At 45.6% G+C, this 23,783-nt stretch overlaps 1 protein-coding gene and 1 long non-coding RNA gene across 4 annotated transcripts in view; both read left to right on the forward strand.

Moving 5' to 3' along the window:
• The window catches only part of ARMC3 (armadillo repeat containing 3), an 86,184-nt gene extending 79,627 nt beyond the window's left edge, over nucleotides 1-6,557 (forward strand). For 2 of the 3 annotated variants that reach the window (XM_090049844.1, XM_090049845.1), the window contains 2 exons: nucleotides 3,034-3,196; nucleotides 6,077-6,557. In XM_090049844.1, the coding sequence (XP_089905970.1) occupies nucleotides 3,034-3,196; nucleotides 6,077-6,286 (373 nt within the window). In that variant the 3' untranslated portion in view covers nucleotides 6,287-6,557. The remainder of the gene's footprint in view (nucleotides 1-3,033; nucleotides 3,197-6,076) is intronic. The other variant, XM_090049846.1, reaches the window with a different exon arrangement.
• A 12,921-nt stretch (nucleotides 6,558-19,478) lies between these two features.
• On the forward strand, nucleotides 19,479-23,454 carry LOC149864987 (uncharacterized). Its single transcript, XR_016442704.1, has 3 exons — nucleotides 19,479-19,880; nucleotides 21,194-21,354; nucleotides 23,255-23,454. It is a non-coding gene; the product is annotated as an uncharacterized LOC149864987 (long non-coding RNA).
• The last annotated feature ends 329 nt before the right edge of the window (nucleotides 23,455-23,783 follow it).

Raw genomic sequence — 23,783 nt, forward strand, 5'->3', positions numbered from 1 at the left:
AACCCATTTGAGCAAAACAGAATAGGCTTGTTGGCCCTTTTGATATGCATCTAGTTCACTGAATCTTAAGTTACTGGCTAAATTTCAGGTAAGTTACTCGCATGTTCATCCAGAGGCTGATGGAGTTCTGGAGGCTGATTGCTTGTATTAGTGTCCCAAAATGTCTGACCACTCCAACATGAAGTGACTCCCTTTTAAAGCTTTTGTGACCTCATCACTAAGTCCCAACCACAAACAGGGGCTACATGATGCAGACCAATCCTTTTAACAATCATCAGCATCCTCAGATGAGAAGGATTAGGGTTACACAGGGTTGTTCAGTGGGAAACACAAGACAAAAGGGAAAGCAAGGTCCCCCCTCCCAATGGTACCACTGAGGTGACTAGGTGGATCAGAGTTTGGAACAGAGGGGGTTGGGCAGACTCAGAGCAAGGAGGCAGACAAAGAGGGGGATTTCTTCACACCTCCCTCACTCCTTTAAAAAGCCTGTGACTATTGCCTGACAGGGCTGTGGGCACTGGCATGTTTGGTCCAGAAAGGTTATTGTCCATACCTACAAAAAAACTACATAACACATAAAACTGGCTGTAACAACAATGCATATCAAACATTACATCAGGAAGATTTGAGCTGGCCAAGTGCCGGGGCACATTGGGGTGGTCTGGCGTCTTCCAGCCTGTTACCCATAGTCCTTTATGGACAGTGAATTCACTACCACCTTCTGGCTTCACTTGATATGTTCCACTGTCACGGTGAACTCTTGAAGCTTCTCTGCCCCTCTTTGAAGCTTGGTGTTGGTGTTCTGTGTTTTCTACAGCCATTGGAGTGGGGCCTGGTTTGACAGGACCGTGAACTGCTGTTCCCACAGATAGGGCCTCAACTTGTTCAGTACCCAGACGATTGCCAAACACTCCTTCTGAATAGATGACAGGTTCCACTCACAGGGAATTAACTTCCAGCTTAAGTAAGCCACAGGGTGTTGTGTCCTTTCATGCTCCTGCAGAAGTACTGCTTGAAGTCTGGTGTCCAAGGCTTTAGTGCCCATGCAGAAGGGTTAATTATAGTCCAGTGGTCTTAAAATCAGTTGTTTGATCAGGGCAGCCTTCAAGGTCTCAAATGCCTCTTGCCACTCCTGGTCCCAGACTACCTGATTAGAGTTGTCCTTTTTTGTCAGCTCATGCAAGGGAGCAGTGGTAGTACCAAAGGAGGGAACAAACCTCCTGTAGTACCTGGCCAGACCAAGGAAGGCTCTGACCTGCTTCTTAGTTTGTGAGGTAGGCCAGTTTCCAATGGTCTTGATCTTATCCCACATCAGAGTGATCATGCCTCCACCCACACAGTGTCCCAAATACACCACTTCAGGTAATGTCAACTGGCATTTCTTTCCTTTCACAATTAGTCCAGCCTCTTTAATCTTTTCCAGCACAGTGGTTAGATGAATCAGGTGTGATTCAAAGTCCTGACTGAAAATGGTGAAGTCATCAATATAGGCCACTGTAAACTGCTCGCATCCTTGCAGCAAGTTATTAATCAGTTTCTGAAATAAGGTAGGAGAATTGCGCATACCAAAAGGTAGGACTGTGAAAATAAACAGTCCTAAAGGCATGGTAAAGGCAGACTTGGCTATTGCATCTGGATCCAGTGCCATCTGCCAGCACCTTTTAGATAGATCGAGAGTAGAGATGAACTTGGCTCAGCCCAGGGTGTCAAGCAGAGAGTCCATCCTGGGCATAGGGTGAGCATCAGGGGTAGCAATAGCATTCAGCTTCCTGTAGTCCACACAGAACCAGATGGTCCCATCCTGCTTCCAGATGAGTTCCACCACGCTGGCCCAGGGACTCATTGAAGGCTGTATTGCCCCCAACTGTAGCACATCAGCAAGCTCTGCGTAGCTTGTCTTTGTCCTGGGAGGGCAGTCAATCAGGCAGAAGAAGCTCCTCTATCCCCGCTTCTCCGTCCCACTCAGCATACAGGATGGAGAAGCAGGGATAGAGGAGCTTCTCTTGGTCCTCAGGTGATTCCTCGATAGAGAAAATCCAAAATACAACATCACTTCTGTCATAGTAGGGTTTAGGCATATTCACATGTACCACCTTAGGCCTTTTGCCTGACCCGTTCATGGCCATCACATAAGCCATGTTATCCAACTTGTCCTGGATGATATGGGGACCTTCCCAAGCCACTTGCAGCTTGTCTGTCTTTAGAGGCAGGAAGACAATAACCTTCTCCCCTGGTTCAAAGATACACGAGCAAGCCCCCTTACGCTCATGCATCTTTGAGTGAGCCTACTCTCCATCTCAAAATGTTTGTATTTCTCTGCATGAAGCATGTTATTTTGCAGCTGCTTAACTTTTTGTTTATATCACTCTTGAATCGTTGTAAGTTACCAATAATATTTCAGAATTTTTAGCAAACTTCTCCTGCACTCCTCTGTTCATGAGAAGGTGCTTTACATAAAAATCTATAAAGGCACTATAATATCCTCTTTCAAATTCCACCTTATTATTAAAACTCACTTTGCTCTGATGCCCGTAAAACACTTGACAGTGGCTAGATGTATGGTATGTTTTGACTACCTTTGATTATACTAAACTGCTACTGTGTGAAACTGTCCCCATCTTTTGTTTGTTTCATTTACCTTCTGTCTCTGTTCATATATTGTACTAAGGAAATATCTACACAGAAGTCACAGAAATGCTTTTCAGGGTAAATTACCCTGCTCTTTGCTGTGGCTAGCTTGACACCAATACCAAGCTAGCTTTTTTAAAGCTAATTTGGATATTTCAGTGCTATGCTTCAGTCACTTCTGCTTCCAATTATGACATATCAGAATGATCTGAATTATCACTTTAATTTCTTTAGTGGTGAGTATATGTACAGTTACTGAACACTAAAAATAACACTATATATAACCAAAGCAATACAGTTTTTTATGTCATACAAATATTTTTGTATATATGAAACCTTACCTTTAAGCTTGATAAATAGAAAAGAAACAATACATTTAATTGATCTTGGTGTATATTAAAACAGGTTCGTTGCAGGCAATATGGGTGGTCCTATTGAAAAAGACAAATTACATGACTTCAGCTGGGAACTTCATATAAGCGAAATAAAATTTGAACAGAAATGCAATGTCATACCTATTGGAAAAATCAAGAAAGGGACCTTCTACCACAGGGCTTTACTTTTCAAGGTAGTTTAACGTATCTTTATCAGTTCTAAAAATATCCTGTGTTACAATATTTTTGTTAATGAGATAGCTACTGTACTGTAATTTCAGTTTTGATACAACCTTGTAGCATTTATCTGTCTCAGCATTTTAGTTGTGTATATATTTAAGTAATTTTAAATTTGGCAAACATTGATAGCCTATTGAATGAGAGCCAGCATGGCTTCTTTCTGTAAACATCCTTGTTTTTATAAGCAAGATTGACATTGCCTTAAGTGATATCGGCAGAATACTTCACACATGGCAAAAGCCATAATGTTATTTTTGTCATGAGCTACAGAGCACTGCATAACACAATTCCCATTTCAAAAATAAAACTATTGGGAAAGTCATTTCTACATGGTGTTTGCGTGCAGTACTCTGATAGGTCACAACGTCTTTCATTCAGTACAGGTGTCACAGGAGACTTATGAAAGTTGTGTGCTGTTAGCCAAATAATTATTTCAAATATGAGATAAAAGAGTAGAGAAATAAATATGTCATATGCTAATAATAAAGTATTAAATTGTGCAAATAAGCTCATTTAAACTATAAGAAACTGCAGAAGTTGCTAAACATCAATAGTTTTTCTAATATTTAAAGATTCAGTTTTGTTTAGCTACTTATCACAGGACAGTTTAAGTTCAAATCCTGAAAACGAAGAATAGTCCAAAGGCTCAAGTTGTGTTGTGATGTTCCTTAGGTGAACAGTGGGATGAAGAAGCCTTTGTAGCCTCTGCCCCTTATTACCACCCCCATGCCAGGGGAGCCAAACAGCATCTCTTTACAAAACCATGTGGCCTGGGCACATGTAGAGAGCATCACTGGGGTGAGCTCTCCAGCATTCAGGAAAAGCATTTTCTGTACCCAGTCCCCAAATCTTCTGCTTTCCTGTGTAGTTAGAAATAGGAGCTTTATCCCACTGGGAACTGAGAAGTCCAGTTTCCAATAAATGACACAGCACTTGCTTCAGGCCTGGAATTTTGGATTCTAAAAATTACCTAACATTACCTTTTGTAAGTAATAGTGCAATTTTAAAGATTTCTAAAAGAACGTGCTCTACTGAAGAAGGGATATGAGAAATCATCCATTAGCACTTTTAAATGTCTCTAAGCTGGTTCTCAACCTTTGTCATGTGCATCCTTTCTTCCATTTAGTTGGTATCCCCCTAACTAAACAATATGGGAAGGGTCAGGGTATCTGTGGCCTCAAACTGAGAGCTCATGCTCTGAAATACTCCAGAAGCCGTGGGTTTGTTTTCTTTGATCTCCTTTAGAAATAGGTTAATGACACCAAATAATAACACAGCAGAAAGATTTTACTAGTAGTCATTTGGGATGACTCCTGAGTAGAACTCCCAAGAATATTTCTGGAAGTGGTATCCCTTCTGCCTCTCCATCCTGCTGTATCCCATGTGCATGTGGTGAGACACAGGGCTTAGAGGATTCGGTAGCCAGTGGGGAAGTGGGACATAGAAGGAGACATTCCTCCAATAGGTAGCTGCAAACACAAACATCCTCTCTTCCTTCTCCTTCAGGCTACAGACAGAACATCCCAGAGAGTGAGCCCAGGAGCCAACAGGATGTTTGTACAGAACGATGGTGAAGTGCAGAAGGGTGCTATAGTATCCATAGGAGCAGGGAAGGAGGAATGGGAGCAGGCACTGAGTATCTGATCTGTTCATAGGGTGAAAGGCTCCATTCTGTCTTTCTCTCACCCACCGGTGAAAAATACAGTAATGCAACTTGCCCCTTTTAACTTCTCCTTCCCCTTCTGGAAGAACATCTGTGGTTTTTAGGCTGGTGGGCTCACTTCCTACGATCCTAGGAAGAGAGGGGAAGACAGGAGCAAGGGCCTGGAGTAGGGCTCTGAGTAACAATAGGAAGGACTTCCTAGGAAACAGCACAGTGGAGTTCTGCAGAGAAGTATGGCCATCCTAAACTAATTGTATTGGCAGTGGGAAGAGACGAAAGAGCCTACATTCTTTGGTGGGGTATGGAGGAATAAATTAATAAAGGTATTAGGGGCAGCCTTGTAAATTCCCCTCCTTGCTAAAATTTCCCTCACTGTGATGCCCCATAAAAACTCAGTGAAGGATTCTCTCCCCAGAGCCATTTCCTAACTGAACCAAGGAAAGACATCCTTGCCAGCCTGCAACAAATTGCAAAAGTACAGGGCAGCAAGGAAGAATCCTGAGAAACAAGGTTCATATGTAAAAGTTAATATGTTAATCACAGTTCTGAGCACAACAAACTATAAGTGTTCTGATTTCCAGTTGTTTGTCAGTAGGTTGTGACACATTAGCAAGTCTGAAGAATGAGAAGCATGCTTCTGAGATATGTAGCAACCTAATGCCCATGCTAATCATCAGACCTTCACAATACAGCGCCATAAAGTCTTTCATGTTAAGTCTGTAGGTTGAGAAAGGGGGAGGAAAAAGTTGTAAATGCTTCAGGTCAAAAACATGTCCTCCAATACGTTTAGAAAATATTGGAAAAACTGTGGCATCACATGTGCCAAGTTTTATTTGAAATCTAGTCAAGTGGCTGACAACACAAGAATGTGTCAGTTTCTGAAAAGAATTCTAACTGCTGTATTTCACTGCTGCTCTGGTAGAAGATGGTGGAAAAAATGCAAAAAGAATCCTTGAAAGAACTACAGGAAAGATCTGCCAGTTGCAGGATCTTGCAAGGCATCTAAAAAATATCCATTATAAAGTTTCTTTCAGAAAAGCTCATCTTCCATTTATTATCTTCTTTTACTTATTTCCTTGACCCAGCTGTGCATTTCAGAGACTAAATATATTGTGATACTTTTCAGCAGCTAGTGATAACTTTCATTATTCCTTTTTGTTTACTTTAATAGGTAATAGCAGACAGGATTGGCATTGGCTGTACTTTAGTTCGTGGAGAGTACACGAGAGCTTGGAATGAAGTTAAATTAGTTGACGACTCCCCTCAAGGAATAACTGGACTTCTGCTTCCTCCTCAAGTATATGTCATAGATCTAATGTACCAGCCAGGCTGCTTGATGAAGCAAGGAAGTGCAGAGGCAGATCACTATAAACTAATTTAATCCTAGTATCAGATCCCTTGAAAAGCAAAACAGTCATTTTTAAAGAAGTTTTATTCATAATTTGTATGAAGCATAAACATTTGTGGGCTCAACTTTCTAATGTTGGTGCCTAAGTCACTGTAATAGTTATTTAAATGGCAGTTTGATTTCTAAATGGCCATTTCCGATTGTTTTACTTCTGGTTTGTTATCCTGAATGTGGATTTAGGTATTCCTTTTGGTCATCCAAGTCTGACAGCTTTGAAATGTTATTCATTCATTCTATTTCATGTTGCCTTGCAGAATAAAATGTAGAGTTCTACACTGTAAAAATGGTGGATCAATTATACTTAACTGTGTAATATCATTTCTCATAGCAAATATATCCAAAGTGTTTAAGAACTAGAGGGTCTATTATCCCTTCCTTAGGCTCCCTCAACTTCTCCTGACATTTATAGGCATCCCATATACATGAGGCAAGGAGAATAGAAACCTAGGGAAATAACTAAGCATGTATACATCTATTTGTAATACTTTTTGTTAAATTAAGCAGAGAACTAAAAATTATTTAAGTCATTACACTGCTCAATGTTCTTTACAGGTCTTTAGCAAAAAAGCTTTGTTTAACCTGTCCCCAAACTCTGAGAATATTAATGATGCAAAGTAGAGTTCCTTAAGAAAAATACCACAATTCAGTCACAAATTTCCCCTTTTCAGAATGAATTATTTGCTGTCAATCATCATTTTACTTACTGTCACATCCCCTTTTGCTAGCCAATTCATTTTTTTCTCACTTAGCCTACACTATACCAGTTTGTCTTGGCACAGAGGAGACCAACTGATGGTTTGATGCTTGGAAACCTATGCTTTCTGCTGAGGTATGGAAATCTCAATTTAAAACCGTCATTTCTCATTTGAAGATAAAGTGGGCCATGGATGGAGCACAACAAAGTTGTATTGAAGGTATATGGCATATGTCAGAGTGGGTACATGTAAGGTGAAATTTGCTTTAATACAAAGGACCCATACAAAATTGGATGCAGCAGATTAGTAGGGATTTTGTATTAGGGTGAATTTCGGAAGATTGGCAAATAGAAAATGATCTTTATATACTAGCTATTAGAAATGTTGTTTTTACTATTTGTCACAATGCCAGATGGAAATAATGAGCATTTAGTGAGTAACAAATAATTAATAACCTTGTAAAAATACAGCCTCTTGGGGATTCTCTGCGAGTTGGCAGGTGGATAGCAGAGTGCTTCAGCAGGGCTGCCAGTGTGTGGAATTTGTGAGTTTGAGGAGATAAGATAAAAGAGATTTGTAACTATTGTGTTCACTGCTACCAGTGAAACAAGACACTACCATTTCCCCCAGCAGCTCCTCTGACATATATAATGTTTTTCTGATGGGCCATTTGGGAATATTTTCTCCCCATTAATTGTAAATTCACTGAATTCATGGACAGGTGTTAGCATTATACTTTTGGCAATGCCATGGCTTTTGAAACAAATTGCACAAAACATCTGATGGCAGAACTGGGCTGCAGGCTGAGGATGGTAGGAATTGATGAAAGGTAACATGACTTGGTACTATCTCCAATAAGATAAAAAAAACTTGAAATTTCAGAAGGGCAGCAAATGAAAACAAAAGATTAATCCCTTTCCTACTATCTACCAATAAGGGTATTTTTGTAAGTTAAAGTTCTGTTTTTCTGGAGTGGAACTGTAATGTGTGACTTACTCTTTTCTTCAAAGAGTACTTGAAACAAATGCAGTTTCAGTTGTTTCTATGAAGAGTCAAAGCAACAGAGATAAAATTCAAGCAATTCACAATAAAGAACAGAAAAACTCCTGTTTTAGACACATAGCAAACACATTTGACAAGTAGACACTCAGCAAAACAAACAATGGAAAAGAAACAACTTTGTACCATGTAATTTTTGACAACATTTCTGTAAAAATGTCATGTGTTTACAGTCTAGCTGGGAATAATTTTATGTCTTTTCTGTCACATTTTTAGCTTTATATTAGTTGAATCCCATTTCTTCAAAACTATAAAACACAAGGAAAAATGTGTTTGCTAAGCAAAAATTGGCAAGAAATCCACATACATAAGTGTAATATCAATCCAACATCATCAGGGTACAGAAAGCTGCATATAAGCATTCAGCATGAAGTGCTTTTCCTTAGGATTTCACTAAATGTAACTCTGGAGGTATTTGAAAAATAAATCATTGCTTTCTATTGAATATGGAGGTACTCTTGACTGGATAGTCAAACCAGTCAGTTAGACAGCTGCAGTGTGCCTGAGACCTATGCAGTTCACAGCAATAGAATGAGTGATTTTACGTTCATACGTAGTGTTTGCAGGGAGTATACAAGAAAGGTAAAAGGTAAAATACCCCAGAATTCAAACATAGGTTGTTTCCTCCTCAGCCTGGGGGGATTCCAGTGCACTCCTCCCATCTCCCAGCAAAATGCCTCACCACCAAAGTATAGATTAACATTGGTGAGAATACCCTTCACCCCTCCCACTGAATCTGAGCCTTTGCGGAAAAAGAATTCAAGGTCCATTGGTCCACAGGGAAAGTGAGTTCTGCATTCAGGTCCCTTCTCTCAGGTGTGGCTCTGGCTCTGTATTTTAATCAAAGATGGTATACTGTAAAATACAAAATAGTACCTGACAAGTATGACATAAAAGTCAGAGGAAGAGCAATGAAAGTGTAGGTCCCTTGTTGAATGCAGAAGGCAGTCTGGAAGAAGCAATGAAGACTGAAGTATTTAATACCTTTTTTACTTCTATCTTCACAAATCAGCTACCAGTTACCAGGAAACATTTGCCTAGTGGAAGAATGAGTTTAGGATTACTAACAGAAGTTAGATGCTTTGAAGTCAGTGGATGCCTATACACATGCAGCAAAGCTGCTTCAATGCACTGTAATCACAAAGCATTGGAACAGACTCGATTAATTGAGTCTGCTAGAATGTGGTAATTATCACACTTCAGCAGACTCCATCACGTGTATCAGCTTCCCTGCACTAAAAAATGGCAGCAGGGACGCTTTAACTAAAGCTTGTTTGACAAGCTTTAATTAAAGTGCCCCCACCGCCATTTTTCAGCTCAGGGACACTGATACACGTGACGTTCCAGGAGCTTTAATTAGAGCAGCTCTCTAATTAAAGTGCTCCCTCCCCCCCCCAAATCCTGGAGCATGTGTTTAAATGCCCAGTAGGACCAGACAGCATATAACCTAGACTAGAGTTCTGAAGGAATTGGCTGAGGTAATTTCAAAGCCATTGCCTGTCATCCTTGAGAACCTGTGGAGATCAGCTGTGGTCCTGTCAGATTGGAAAAGGGCATCTGTAAGAAAGAGAGGAAGGAAGATCCAGCGAATTACAGTCTGACATCAATACCTGGAAATATCATGAAGCAGATAATAAAGGCATCTATTTTGGACCATCTGGTGGAGAACAAAATGGTCAGGAACAGCTAGCATGAATTCACCAAGAGCAAGTCATGCCTGGCCAATCTGATTTCCATCTATAACAATGTGACAGGGTCTGTGGATTGGGGGGAAGGGGTTGGGTAGGGAGAACTGGATCCTTCCATAATACCTTTACTTTAGCAAGGTTTTTGACATTGAACACTCCCACAATGTTCTTGTTAATAAGTTAAGTAAATACAGATTAGATGAAACTACTGTAAGTACGTTGTAGATACAAAACTAGATGGATCATCATGCTCAACAAGTAGCCATCAATGACTCAATATCTAATCCAGAGAAGGTATCAAGGGGTTTCCCAGGGGGTCTGTCCTGGGTCTGGTACTGTTTAACATCTTCATTAATGATTTGGACAAGGGATTGAATGAACACTTAGCAAATTTATAGATGAAACCACATTGGGTGAGTTGAAGACACTCTGCATATTAGTGTTAGGATCCAGAGTCACTGTGACAAATTAGAGAAATAGTCTGCAATCAATCAGATAAGATTCAACAAGGAGAAATGCAGTCCTCCCTTCCATAATTGCATGCAAAAATACAGACTGGGGAATGACTGATTAGGTTTCATAGTTTTGTAGTTTGTAGGGTCAGAAGGGACTTGAGCAGATCATCAAGTCCGACCCTCTGCCATGGCAGGAAAGAGTACTGGGGTCATAGTTTCATAGTTTCTAGGGTCAGAAGCGACCTGAGCAGATCATCTAGTCCAACCCCCTGCCATGGCAGGAAAGAATACTGGGGTCAAACGACCCCAGCAAGATATTCATCTAACCTCCTCTTAAACACCCCCAGGGTAGAAGCCTGCACCACTTCTCTTGGAAGTTGGCTCCAGATCCTAGCCGCCCTGACCGTGAAGTAGCGCCTCCTGATATCTAACCTAAACCTACCCTCTGCCAGCTTGTGACCGTTATTCCTGGTCACTCCTGGAGGTGCTCGAGGGAACAGTGACTCCCCCAATGCCTGCTGATCCCCCCTGACTAGTTTATAACAGGCCACAAGATCCCCCCTCAGCCTTCTCTTTTGGAGGCTGAACAGGTTCAGGTCCTGTAGCCTCTCCTCATAGGGCCTGCCCTGTTGTCCCCATATCATACGAGTGGCCCTCCTCTGGACCTTCTCCATGTTGTCCACATCCCTCTTGAAGTGTGGCGCCCAGAACTGGATGCAGTACTCCAGCTGCAGCCTGACCAGTGCCGCATAGAGAGGGAGGATTGCCTCCTTGGACCTGCTTGAGATGCATCTGTGGATGCATGACAAGGTGCGGTTGGCCTTCCTGACTGCCTTCCCACACTGCCGGCCCATGTTCATCTTGGAGTCAATGATGACCCCCAGATGAATTTCCGCCTCGTGCTAACAAGAGGGGAGTTCCTCAACCTGTAGGTATGGTGCCAGTTGTTCCTCCCAAGGTGCATCACCTTGCATTTGTCTGTATTAAAATCCATCTTATTCTGATCCGCCCACCCTTTTAACCTGTCTAGGTCTGATTGCAGCCTGTTGCATCCTTCCAGCGTGCCCACGTCCCCCCACATCTTAGTGTCATCAGCAAATTTGAATAGGGTGCTTTTTACCCCCTTGTCCAAATCACTGATGAAGATGTTGAACAGTGCGGGCCTGAGGACCGAGCCCTGCGGAACCCCAGTGCCCACGTCCTTCCAGGTTGAGAAGGACCCATCCACTACCACCCTCTGGGTGTGGCCCACCAGCCAGTTGGCGACCCATTTGACTGTGTCGACACCACAGCCCCTCAGTTTCTTAATGAGAATGGGGTGAGAGACAGTGTCAAAAGCCTTCTGAAAATCCAGGAAGACTATGTCCGCTGCTACCCCTGCAGTGGTGATCTGATCGTAAAAGGCCACCAGGTTGGTCTAACAGGACCTGCACTGATGAACCCATGTTGGTTGATCCTAAGCATGCAGTCCCCTGCTGGCCCCTCCTGGATGTGTGCCAGCATAATTTTCTCAAACAGCTTGCCTAGGATTGAGGTAAGACTAACTGGCCTATAGTTTCCCGGGTCCTCCTTCCTGCCTTTTTTGAAGATGGGGACCACGTTGGCCCTCTTCCAGTCCTGCGGTACCTCACCAGAGCACCACGAGTGCTCGTAAAGTTGTGCCAGGGGACTTGCAATGACCTCGGCCAGTTCCTTTAGTACTCTAGGGTGGAGATCGTCTGGACCGGCTGACTTGAATACGTCCAACCCCTCCAGAAGCTCCCTAACTAAATCCTCGCTAACCCATGGCCCAGGTGTGCCTCCCCCGGGGCCCGAGGGGAGCCCGGCAGGGAGGTGGCTGTTCTGGTCTCTACTTAGGAAGACAGAGGCAAAGAAATCATTAAACATGTTAGCTTTGCCGTCTGGTGTGACGACCAAGTTTCCCGTCGCGTCCTGCAAGGGCCCCACATTACCCGGGACCTTCTTTTTACCCCCTATGTATTTAAAGAAGGACTTCTTATTGTCCTTAATCTGGGAAGCTAGTCCCAGTTCCATCTCTGCCTTGGCCTTCCTAACTACCCCCCTACATCCCTGAGCAACTACAGAATAGTCCTCCCTGGAGATGACCCCTTCTTTCCATTGGGTGTAAGCCTCCTTTTTAGCAAGGAGACATTCCCGGATGCTTTTGGTGAGCCACGGAGGCTTGCGTGCTCTCCTGCTCCCTTTGATCCTCATGGGGATTACCTTCCTTTGGGCTTGGAGGATCGTCTCCTTAAGAAGCGACCACTCTCCTTGGACACCTGGCTCCCCTCCCCTCCGGGACCTCAGCGCTTCTCCAATTATCCTCCTTAGCTCGTTGAAGTCTGCCCTCCTAAAATCTAGGGCTGCTGCCTTACTGCATGCCCTTGCCACCTTGTGCTGGATGGGGAATTCCAGCAGGCGATGATCGCTGTCGCCCAGGTGGTTGAGCACCCGCAGCCCCCTCACCAGGTTATCACCCGTGGCCAGCACTAGGTCCAACAAGGCATCCCCCGGTGGGGCTGTGCACCTCCTGGGTTAGATGGAGGTCTTGCACTCTGGCCAAGAACCTATGTGAGCGTTCAGACCTGGCTGACTGTTCTTCCCAGCAGATGTCCGGGAAATTCAGGTCCCCCATGACTACCACATCCTTAACCTTCACTACCTCTGTGAGCTGACCCAAGAATTCCTGGTCAAGCTCTTCTCCCTGGTTGGGAGGTCTGTAGTAGACTCCCACCGTTAAGTCCCTTTCCCCTCGACTGCCTTGTACTCTGACCCAAAGCACTTCAGAGTGCCCCTCCCCTGACTCCTTGCTAATGAACGAGGATGTGTATTCCTCCTTAATATAGAGCACCACGCCCCCACCTCTCTTTCCTATCCTGTCCCTCCTGTACAGCCTATAGCCCTTGACATTCACTGCCCAATCATGTGTTGTGTTCCACCATGTTTCCGTAATCCCCACTATGTCCGGGCTGGTGTCAGCCAGCAGGAGGGTGAGTTCCTCCTGCTTGTTGCCCATACTACGAGCGCTTGTGTAGAGGCATTTGAGGCCTCCTGTGGGTGTGTGTACTGACCCCCTAGTCCCAGCGTTACCTTGGCCCCTATCTCTTACCTGTTTATTTGCTTCGCTCGTTGGTCTGGACTGGGCTGTAGTTGTGGGTGCTGTTTGGTCTGGCAGTCTGATGTTTTCTCCGCCCTCATCTTCCCCTTCCCCCAACGAGCCTAGTTTAAAGCCCGCCAGAGAAGGTCCGCCAACCTAGAAGAGAACACACGCTTACCTTTGGGGGAAAGGTGGAGCCCATCCCATCCCAGCATGTCTCTCGTCGTGATGTGCTGGTTGTGGCTGAGGAAGCCAAAGCCCTCCTTGAAGCACCATTCCTGTAGCCACCAGTTGGTCTCCGCCATGCACGTTTCATGCCGTCTGCCTTGTCCACTCACTGGCAGGATAGAAGAGAAAACCACCTGTGCACCCATCTCCTTCAGCACGCACCCCAGAGCATCAAACGACCCCAGCAACATTTTCATCTAGCCTCCTCTTAAAGACCCCAGGGTAGGAGCCAGCACCACTTCTCTTGGGAGCTGGTTCCAGATTCTAGCCCCCCTGACTGTGAAGTAGCACCTCCTCATAGCAAGCCTGAATCTACCCTCTGCCAGGTTGTGACCACTATTTCTAGTCACTCCTGGTAGTGCTCAGGGGAACAGGGACTCTCCCAATGCCTGTTGGTCCCTCCTGACTAGTTTGTGAACAGCCACTAGATCCCCCCTCAGCCTCCTCTTGTGGAGACTGAACAGGTTCAGGTCCCATAACCTCTCTTTGTAGGTCCTGTCCTGCTGCCCCCTGATCATGTGAGCGGCCCTCCTCTGGACCCTCTCCATGTTGTCCAGATCCCTCCTGAAGTGCAGCGCCCAGAACTGGACACAGTACTCCAGCTGCAGCCTGACCAGTGCCACATAGAGGGGGAGGATCATCTCCTTGGACCTGCTTGAGATGCATCTGTGGATGCATGACAAAGTGCAGTTGGCCTTCCTGACCGCGTCCCCACACTGTTGGCCCATGTTCATTTTGGCATCAATGATGACTCCAAGATCCTTTTCTGCCTCTGCACTGACGAGAAAGGAGTTCCCCAGCCTGTAGGTATGGTGCTGGTTCTTCCTCCCCAGGTGCATCACCTTGCACTTGTCGGTGTTGAATCCCATCCTATTCTCATCCGCCCACCCCTGCACCTGTCTAGGTCTGATTGCAGCCTATTCCTCTCTTCTAGCATGCCCACTTCCCTCCCCATCTTAGAGTCATCTGTGAATTTGAACAGGGTGCTTTTTACCCCCTCATCCAAGTTGCTGATGCAGATATTGAACAGTGTGGGCCCGAGGAGTGAGTCCTGGGGGACCCCACTGCTCACAACCCTCCAGGTCAAATAAGACCCATCCACCACCTCTCTCTGGGTGCAGCCCTCCAGCCAATTAGCGACCAATTTGAGTGTGTAGGTGTTGATGCCACAGTCCCCCAGTTTTTTAATGAGGATGGGGTGAGAGACAGTGTTGAAGGCCTTCCTGAAGTTCAGAAAGACTACCTCCACTGCTACCCTTTGTCTAAGATTTGGTGACCTGGTCGTAGAAGGCCGCCAGGTTGGTCTGAGAGGACCTGCCTCTATTGAAAGAGGATGATGGTGAAATTTTCTTCATGGTCATAGGGTACAGGATTTGAAGCCATGGCCTCAGACTGCAGCAGAGGAATTTTAGGTTAGATAGTAGGAAGAATTTTCTGACTGTGAGGATGGTCAAACACTGGAACAAGCTACCTATAGAAGTTGTGGCATCTCCATCCCCGGAAATTTTCAAGAACAGGTTAGACACTTGGCTGGGATGGTTTAGTTGCAGATGATCCTGCCTGACCTGGACTAGAATAGATGACCTCATGAGGTTCCTTCCAACCCTATGATCCAGTCTGAAGCACTCTCCTGTAAGGTGGAAGGTGTAGTATGGAAGCTGGGTCTTCCATTTTTTGGGTGAATTATCTTATCACTGGGCAAAATATAAAAGCAGGTAACCTCACCACCACTGCTGCCTTCCCATTCAGCTGTGTTTAAAAAGGAAAGCATGAGCCTTGTCCTTTGTTTGCTTCAATGGATTCTATATGGACAGAAGCACTTTTACACAGCTCTACAGAGACATCTGAGCTCCAAAAAGGGGTGGGTGTCTCTGGCATTTTCTGTGAGTTACTTAAGTCAGCTGCACACTGTGCTCATTTTAACCAACTCCCTGATGGTCATTCTGAATCCCATTCAGAAGCATCTACCTTTCCCCATGCATTGGACTAGGAGCCTAAGAACTAATTCCACCTCAAGAGTCTTCGTGTGTTAGGCTTTGCAGTACCCTTAATTGGATCTAGGCCTAAAAATTTTATTTCATAGTAGCATGAAAATAAACTGAGAAGGGGAAGATGAGGAAAAAAACCCCTATCATTGTAGAATACCACTCAGAGATAGTTAGCTGTGTTATTCTGAAGTCAGACAGAAGCACCTTTTAGACTGACTAAATCAGAGAGGTATACATAGCATAAGTTTTTGTGAACCCAAGCTCACTTCATCAGTTACACACAGAGCCCCTTAATTTACTTTTTTCTGAAAAGTAATTGTTTTAGACTTAACCTTGGAAAACATCAGTGCAATATGTAATCCAGGCTCATATGATGACAGATTACACAATGAAAGGTAAGTTCACATCTCACCATTCTAAGTAATGCGAATAGTTAATGTGGTACAAGTAGTACACAGAAGTCAGTGGTATGGCATGTGTAATTATAAGTCGCAGTGGTGCTGTATGTCTATAAATAGTGAAGTGTTTTGGGATGAAAAGCACTATTGCTTTGATTTTGCAGGCTGCATCGTGCTTGCAGGTCCTTTTGTTGGTACAGTGACACATTAAAGCTAATAGGAGTCTAAATGGACAGTTCAAGCCTTAGAGCAGACCGACTCAGACCCCTTTCCAGTAAAGCTGTATGGCCGTGCCCAGACAAATGTGGATGTGTGATATGTGGCTGCTACCTTGCAGTACAGGAGGGGAAGAGAGGGATAGGTTGACCCTGGGAGATCCTGCTGTCAAAAAACCTGCATTGAAAAAAAGCAAGGCAGTGCACATGGCAGCAGTGTGCATTGCCCAAAACTGGAGCCTGGCTGGCTGGAGCCACACTCCAGCTGCTGGCCAGGCTTTCTGCTGGGATAACAGTTCTCTGAGGCCCCCAGGACACAAGGTAAAGCTGCTGGAGCCAACACAGTCACTGGTCCCAGCATCGCTTACCGCACCGTGGATAGCCTGCCATGTGACAGAGAGCATGTGGCATGAGCATTCCCCAGGAATAAGTTGCAGCAGCTTCTTGTCCCTCAGCAAACAAACTTCTGCACTTATCTGGATGTGCCCTATAGGTGCATTTTCCTGGGAAACCGTCTTAGTAACTGCTCATCACTGGATGCAGAAAGGTTTGTTTTGTACGTTCCATTTTTGGTAGTGAACTCTAGTGCTTTTGAAAGGTCCTGTGGAAAGTGAGACCTCTGATTTTCTTAAAACAGGTGTAGAGGCCATGCAGATCACTGACAGTGGTAATGCAAGAGTTTCCACACGGCTCCACCAGAGTTATTGATGTCGACATTCCTAGATCTGGAGAAGCATTCAAGATCACTTACACCTGTTTTCTCTTTGTGTTAGTAGGGAACAGATGCTATGCAACTGTGGAGTTAACACATTTCAAATAGTATCTGGTTGATGTTCCTGCTGCCATGCAGATTTTGCCCCCTTGAAAGTCTTTCAAACTGGCCACACAATAGTTTGCAATCAGACTTGGGTGCCCACAGCCTCACTGTCTGGCTTTGCTCCCTTGGGAGCCCCTTAGCGAGACCTCAGAATGCAAACAATAACCCTGGGTCCAAACAAACGAGTAAAGCAAACCTTCAGCCTTTCTTCCAAAAACAAAAGAGGGCCCTTTAGCTCTGGTCCTTCCTAGAGGCAAGTCCTTTTGGCCTGAGTTTCAGTCTGCTTCATACGCACGAACTGATCCTCCCCCCAGCTCAAACTCTGCTCTCTCCCCAGTTGGGTTTTAAACTGCCAGCTAATCCCTCACAGCTGGGTTTCTATAACAGGGCCATCTGCCTCCCCTAAAGGTCCAAACTGCTTTGTTACATACCAGTTATGTTACAGCAATGGCTGAGGTGTGCTAGTATGTCACTTTCTCAGCTGTGTTTTCACTTGCATGGTAGAAATTGAAATTGACTCTTCTCCCAGTAAATGTCTTCATACTTCTCATTATCTCTGCACCTTGAGAAATCCCAGGCGTAAGATATTCCAACTAATTTTATGCTCTTTTTCACTGATTGCTGTAGTCACTGGTTTTCCCCAGAGATCTCTGAGCTTCTATCAGCCCAGTAGCATGCATTTCAAAGTAAGTAAATTAATGTAATCACAGTAATCTGCTCAGTCAGTACAGCAGGTAGTTTGGGTACCTTACTCATGGATGCTCCAAACCCCATCAACTCCTTCACTCCAGTTTCTAAGCCCTCGGATGGATGGATGGATGCATGCATGCAGAAGAAGAAAATCTAAAGTGGGGCCATAATTCTGCGGTAGTTGTGTTGGTAGTGGAAAGGTGTGAGCACTTTTAGATGTTGTTGTACCACGTGTTATTGCAAAAGTAATTTTGTGAGTGTTTGTGGTTGTATAGACCAAATCCCAATCTATACCTAACAGGTATTTATACAGTTTTAGGTATCTGAATCACTAAACATGATCTGAATGCTGGCCCCAGCGCCAAAAAAAGTTGCCCTGTGCTGGCTCTAGCAACAAAAAAAGCTGCCATGGCAAGTAGCTCAGGGCTACTCGCTCTCAGAAACTTCTGGGGGAAGAGCCTCTGGGAGGAAGTTGGCAAAGCCCCTTCTTGTCCCAGGCTGCTGCTGCAAGCTTGATCTCAGGAGCTTCTGGAGAGAAGGTGATGAGGCCCTTTCCTGCCTCTGGCTACTACTAGCTGCTGGCTTGCTCTCAGAGCTTTTGGGGATAAGTTGGCCACACCCCTTCCTGCCTTGGGCTGCTGCCCCCCCATGGGGGGGTCATCTGCTACACACAGTTGCCCCCCTCAGGAAGGGGCCCACTGCACTGCACTGCACCCCAGCTTCTGCACCCCTGTTCTGGCCTGCTGCCCAGCTTGCCGCCAAACCACGGTCGGGGGACAGCCTGGGGAGAGAGCCTGTGCTGCCTGTCGGGGTAAACCGAACAGAATGAATCGGGCCCCAAGGTCACGGTGGGCCGGGGTGGCAATCAGATACGGACAGGTGGGATTATTGGCATGGAGTCAGGAGATATGGACCCGTAGTGGATTTGAACAAAGATGAATTTATTTAACTAAGCTTTAGGCATAGGCAGTGATGTCTTCAGTTACAGTATTAACAACAGAGAACAATGAAGGGGTCTGTTGGCCCACGAGGTTCACCGACAGGGCAAGCCTGTCGGATAAGTCCCAGGGCTGGTCAACAGCTCATAAATGGGGTAAACAAACAAACAGAACTGTAACACGTAGGTCAATAACCGGGGTCGTGAAGCCAGTCCAGTGGACAAACAGATGGTCGATGATGAAAGCCGAGGTCGAAAGCCAGGTAAGTAGTCACGTCGAGGTACCGAGGGTGATCTGGAGACAAAGTCAAGGTCAAAGCGAAAACAGTCCAATAACCGGAGAATCATCAGTATAAGGAGAATCCAAATCGTAGTCAAGGATGGCGAGAAGTTAATCGAAAGCCAAATAATCAAAGCCGCAATCACTATCAGTTAAGGACACAGAGTGCCAAATCGAGGGAGGAGATCAATAGGCCTAAGGGCCTGACTGAGAGACAGTCCCTGGAGCACCAGCCTCTGTCTCCAGCTAACACAATCTCCCCCCCCCCCGAGGGAGGGGCTCACTGAACTTTTATCTGAATTTAGTGGCCAATCAGAATGCTCTTCGCAGAGAAATTTCTAGTCAGATTACCTCATGTCAGGTTCTGACTGAGCATGCTCTCAGTCAGAAGCTGACACAATCTGAGCATGCGTCTGTGGGGAAAGTAGGTCAACAATGATTGACAGGTCCGCAGGTCACCCAGGCCGCAGGGGCTGGGTGAGCCTTGGAACTTTCCACTCGCAGAGTCCAATATGCATGTCAGTCTCAATCTTCTGTGTTGGCAGCATCTAATCAAAATTTTGCTCTGACACTGCCCTTGGGCCCCTCCCCCACCGTCACTGCTGGAGCCTAAAAATGCCTTGCCTGCCCCAGCTGCCTTGGCAGGCCACCCCCTGCCTTCACCTCCACTTCAACCAGAAGCACACGCTGAGTGGCTGAACTGGACAGCTCCTACCATCACTGCTACTGCTGCTGCTGCTGACCCCCTCAAGAGACAGGGAGATTCCCTGCTGCACCACCTTGCACCACTTGACACCACACCTGCACCTTAATTGACTGATTGGGCCTAGCCTCCCCCACAGCTGCCTCACTGCATCTGATCCTGCTTTGTTTTCCTGCCTACTGCTCTGTTGCTGAGTGCCTGGCTGGAGGCCTGAGGGGCTCCTGGACTGATCTTCAACAAACAAAGCCCCTCCACTGCTCCAGCCATCTTTTACACCTGCCTCAGAAGCCTTCCCTGTGTGTTCTTGCCCTTGTGGGGTAAGTCCTGTGATCTACACCCCCTGCCTTGGTGTTTGTTGTGTGGCAGAGTAAGCTGGATGAATATTTCCTAGCCTGTGTTTGTGTGTTCCCTCTCTCCCACATTCCCCAAGCATAGCCCTCCCAGTTTTTTTCCTGTGGGGCTGTAGCTCAGTGAGCCCTTCCCCCTTTTTCCCCCATAACCCCAGCCTGCCCCTATTAGATTCACCAGCCCCACTGGATATTTTGGTTTTCTTTATTATCTTCCCCTCCTTCTTGTGAAACAATGGCAAGGCAGGAACTTTCTGGGGGGACAGATGCCCACACAGAGCTTCCTGCAGCCCCCTCTATGGGGGGCTGTGGGGTAGTCACCAGGTAGGGGCTTGTACCCATATGCCTGGTGGACATTCACTGGGTCTCTCCAGGGCGCTCACAACCTTTGGTCGGTCTAAGTGGGGCTCTTTCTCTCTCTTCCCACCTGCCACGACTTGGATGGTAAAAAGGATTTATTAGAGATGTTAATGAAAGAAAAGTGGTGACTACCTGACTCCATCATGACCAACCATTGGTTCCTGCTCCGGTTCCCAAGGTCGCAAACAGGGGAAATGGCTGAATGACAAGACTGAAGAGGTTCCTTGCTTGCCTTTTTTTTATTATTGAAACATCTGTGGGATCTTTAGTCTTGGAGGAGAGGGTCCTGATCACTTCCTGGGCTTATTACAAGGCTTCTCCTGATGTCAGCTTCCCCACGCTTCCAGGCAGGCTGGGGAGTCTCCTTTTCCTCTCTCAGTTGATTGCAGCCACACGAGGCTTATTAAGCAGTGCATAGCTGTTTTACAAGCCAAAAAAAACTTCAACGAAATAAAAACAGTAATATGATGGAAGATGCTACTTTCCCCATCCTCGTTCTTCAGCGAGCCCTGGCTTTCTCTTCCCTCAGGGTCTGAGCTGCAGTTCCTTTGGGAAGGCAGGATTTTGTTACCTTCTTTTAGGAGACTACACTGTCAATTTCCTCTTCTTGCCGTGGTTGCACCTATTTAATTGGCAACCGGTGGCAATTAATCAGCATTCCCGATCAAACAAAAATAAATGGATCTCACAGCTCTGAGCATCTACCCGCTTTAACTCTCCCACTGCTCTCCCCCCACCTCTGACTTTCTTTTTTCTTTCATCTCTTTTTCCTTCTCTTCACTTCTTTCTCTTTCACTTCTCGGCCCCTCTAGAGCCCAACTGGGCACTTACCCAGCTCCTGGGGCATTAGTCTAGTGTCGTGTGCTCACAGCCTCCATCCTGCCAAGCTTCCTGCTTCCTTGCCTTCTCTCTCTTCCCTTCAGCTCGGCCCCTGGTCCCCAGATATTGCCCCAGCAGCGGATTTGCCCCAATCTCGGATTTGCCGAGGGGATAACACTGGTCTGGGGCACACCGGGAGCTCCTGCCGCAGCATGGCGGTCCTGTTCTGGTGAGGATGGTGCTCCTGGCCAGAGCAGCATCCCAGGTGAGTATCCTTCAGCTCCTCACAGGGGCATATCCCAGCCAAGCCCTCAAGGGGAATGCCCCTGCAGCCTCCACCAGAGAGGCAGAGTCTGACCAACCTCCTCCAGGAGTAGACAAGACTGCAGCCTCCACTGCAGCGGCAGGTGGGACTCTGGCACAGAGCCAACAGGGCCAGGGAGTTTCCTCTGGCCAGCCTCCCCCTCCCCCCGCCTGGCCGGAGGGGTTCCCAAGCCCACACTCCTGCCATCAGGGACTAAGGGCAAGGGAAGTGAGAAGCGCTCCTCTTCAGCCTCCTCCATAGCTGGGGGTGGGCAGGGCCCTTCCCAAACCTAAACCATATAGATAGATAGATAGATAGATAGATATAGACCATATAGATATAGACCATCTATATACAGAGAGAGAGAGAGAGAGAGACCATATATAGAGAGAGACCGTATATAGAGACATATATATAGACCATATATATGTAGAGAGAGACCATATATATATACACACACACACCACATATATAGACCATATATATGTAGAGAGACCAGAGAGAGAGAGAGAGAGACCATATATATGGTATGTGGGGACACTCCTCCTTATGCCAACTGGACTGCTGAAGCAGCCCCGAGAGTCCCCTGCACCCTCTACCCACTGCAGCAGTCTGGCAGCAGGGGCTGCTGCCTGGCTGTGACCTGTTGCCACTTGTGGATGGAGACTGCACAGCCAATAGAGGCACCTGCCCCTCTGGGCCAGCTGCCAGTGGGCTGTGGCTGGACAGTTGCCTTTGTGCGGCACTACTGCCATGTGTGCCCCCTGCCTGGCCATCTGGGCAGCTATCATCCAGAAGATGTTCCCATAAAGTGACCAGCTTTGAACTGTCAAAGCATGTCCTGGTCCCAAGTGGCCAGGAGGTCAGCCACCTCCAGCTGGGTCCCAGGTGCCAGTCCTGAGCAGGCTCTTCTGCCTGGATCCTGCCACTTGCCTCACTAGCAGGAATTCCTGTGTTCCCTATTTAAAACCTGCAAAATCTCTGGAAAAAAAAAATCCCAAATTTGAGAGAGAGAGAGAGAAGTAGAAATTTTGTGGCAGCCTCAACACATTGAAAACCAGAGGAGTTTACTTAAATGTGAAACTGAATTGTCAGTACAGTGGACCTTGTGCTATTTTGTTCCATTTAATTTATTTTACATTGCATTCATATTTTTATTGTTGCATATGCCATATGAAATTTTTTATTGCCAATCCATGATTGCATTGTAAGAGTTGTCACTGGGGAGCTGGGATGCTAGTTGGGACTCTGAGATGACAGTAGCCAAAAGCTTCTATAAAATGATCAACAAAGATATAGAGCTTTAATAGTAACTAGAGCAAATGTTTAAATTTAGAACTTGAATAGTCAACACCACATTGAGATAAAGTAGCAGATGGTTCACATCTTCAGAGGTATTTTTCAGGCTGAGACCATGGGATGGCAACACTGCACTTGTTTTACATGGTACATGCTTTCAGGGGAATCTTTACAATGATAAGGGCTAAAGCTTCAGCACTGGAGCACAACCACGCTATAAGCAGTGGGTTCTGTGGAAAGTTCCACAGCTTTGGACCTGGAATTTATATAGGGCTCTGCAGTGATTTATAAACAGGTAGCAGACATTTCATCTTTAGTAGCAGCTGTCACAAACGAACAGGGAAGCAGACCAAAGTGACAGCTGTTGCCAAAGGTGAAATGTCACATATTTCTAGCCACAGGTAATGGAAAAGGCATTCTCAGGTATATTTTATGTACCATTACTATATACCCTGCACATATGAGCAATGGGACATGATGTAATGTTTTTTGACAACTCGACTGAACTGGTAAAAAATTCAATATTTTTCTTTTTAAAAAAAACACATTTTTAATCGCTCAGGGTCAGGCACTGGAATTTCGTGGCATGAAATACCAGGCAGCTCCTCCATGTATTTCACCTAATGCAGCATGAAGTAAATGTGACTGACACGGTCAATACGACAAACCAGTGCAAACCAAAATATCAGCGGAAATAGAAGAGCAATGGGTTTGCCGAAAGCCATAGTTTCCGGACAACAGCTATGCCTTCAAGATGTTATTCATTTATAGAATAAAAGTGTTCTCAGGTGTTAAAAATTAAGTTCTGCCTATCATTGACTATACTAATTTATGATCTTTTTACTGTTTACCTTGTCTCTCTCCTCCCTTTCCCTCCTAGTATTTTTTTGCTCTTATTAGGTATTGTCTAGGGGGGCTTTGGTATATGCAAGAGTTAACCTATTCTCTTTCCTATTAATACAAGCAAACTGATTGAATTGTGTTAACTCTTTGCTGTACACACACTGTTCTGTCTGTACCTGTTTAGCTACTTCACATAAAGATGTGCCAGCAGCAAGTTGCACTTTGTGCCTGTAGCCCAGTGTACCCAA

This window comes from Crocodylus siamensis, chromosome 5, assembly GCF_052110815.1.
Source record: "Crocodylus siamensis isolate JL-2025a chromosome 5, ASM5211081v1, whole genome shotgun sequence".
NCBI lineage: Eukaryota > Metazoa > Chordata > Crocodylia > Crocodylidae > Crocodylus > Crocodylus siamensis.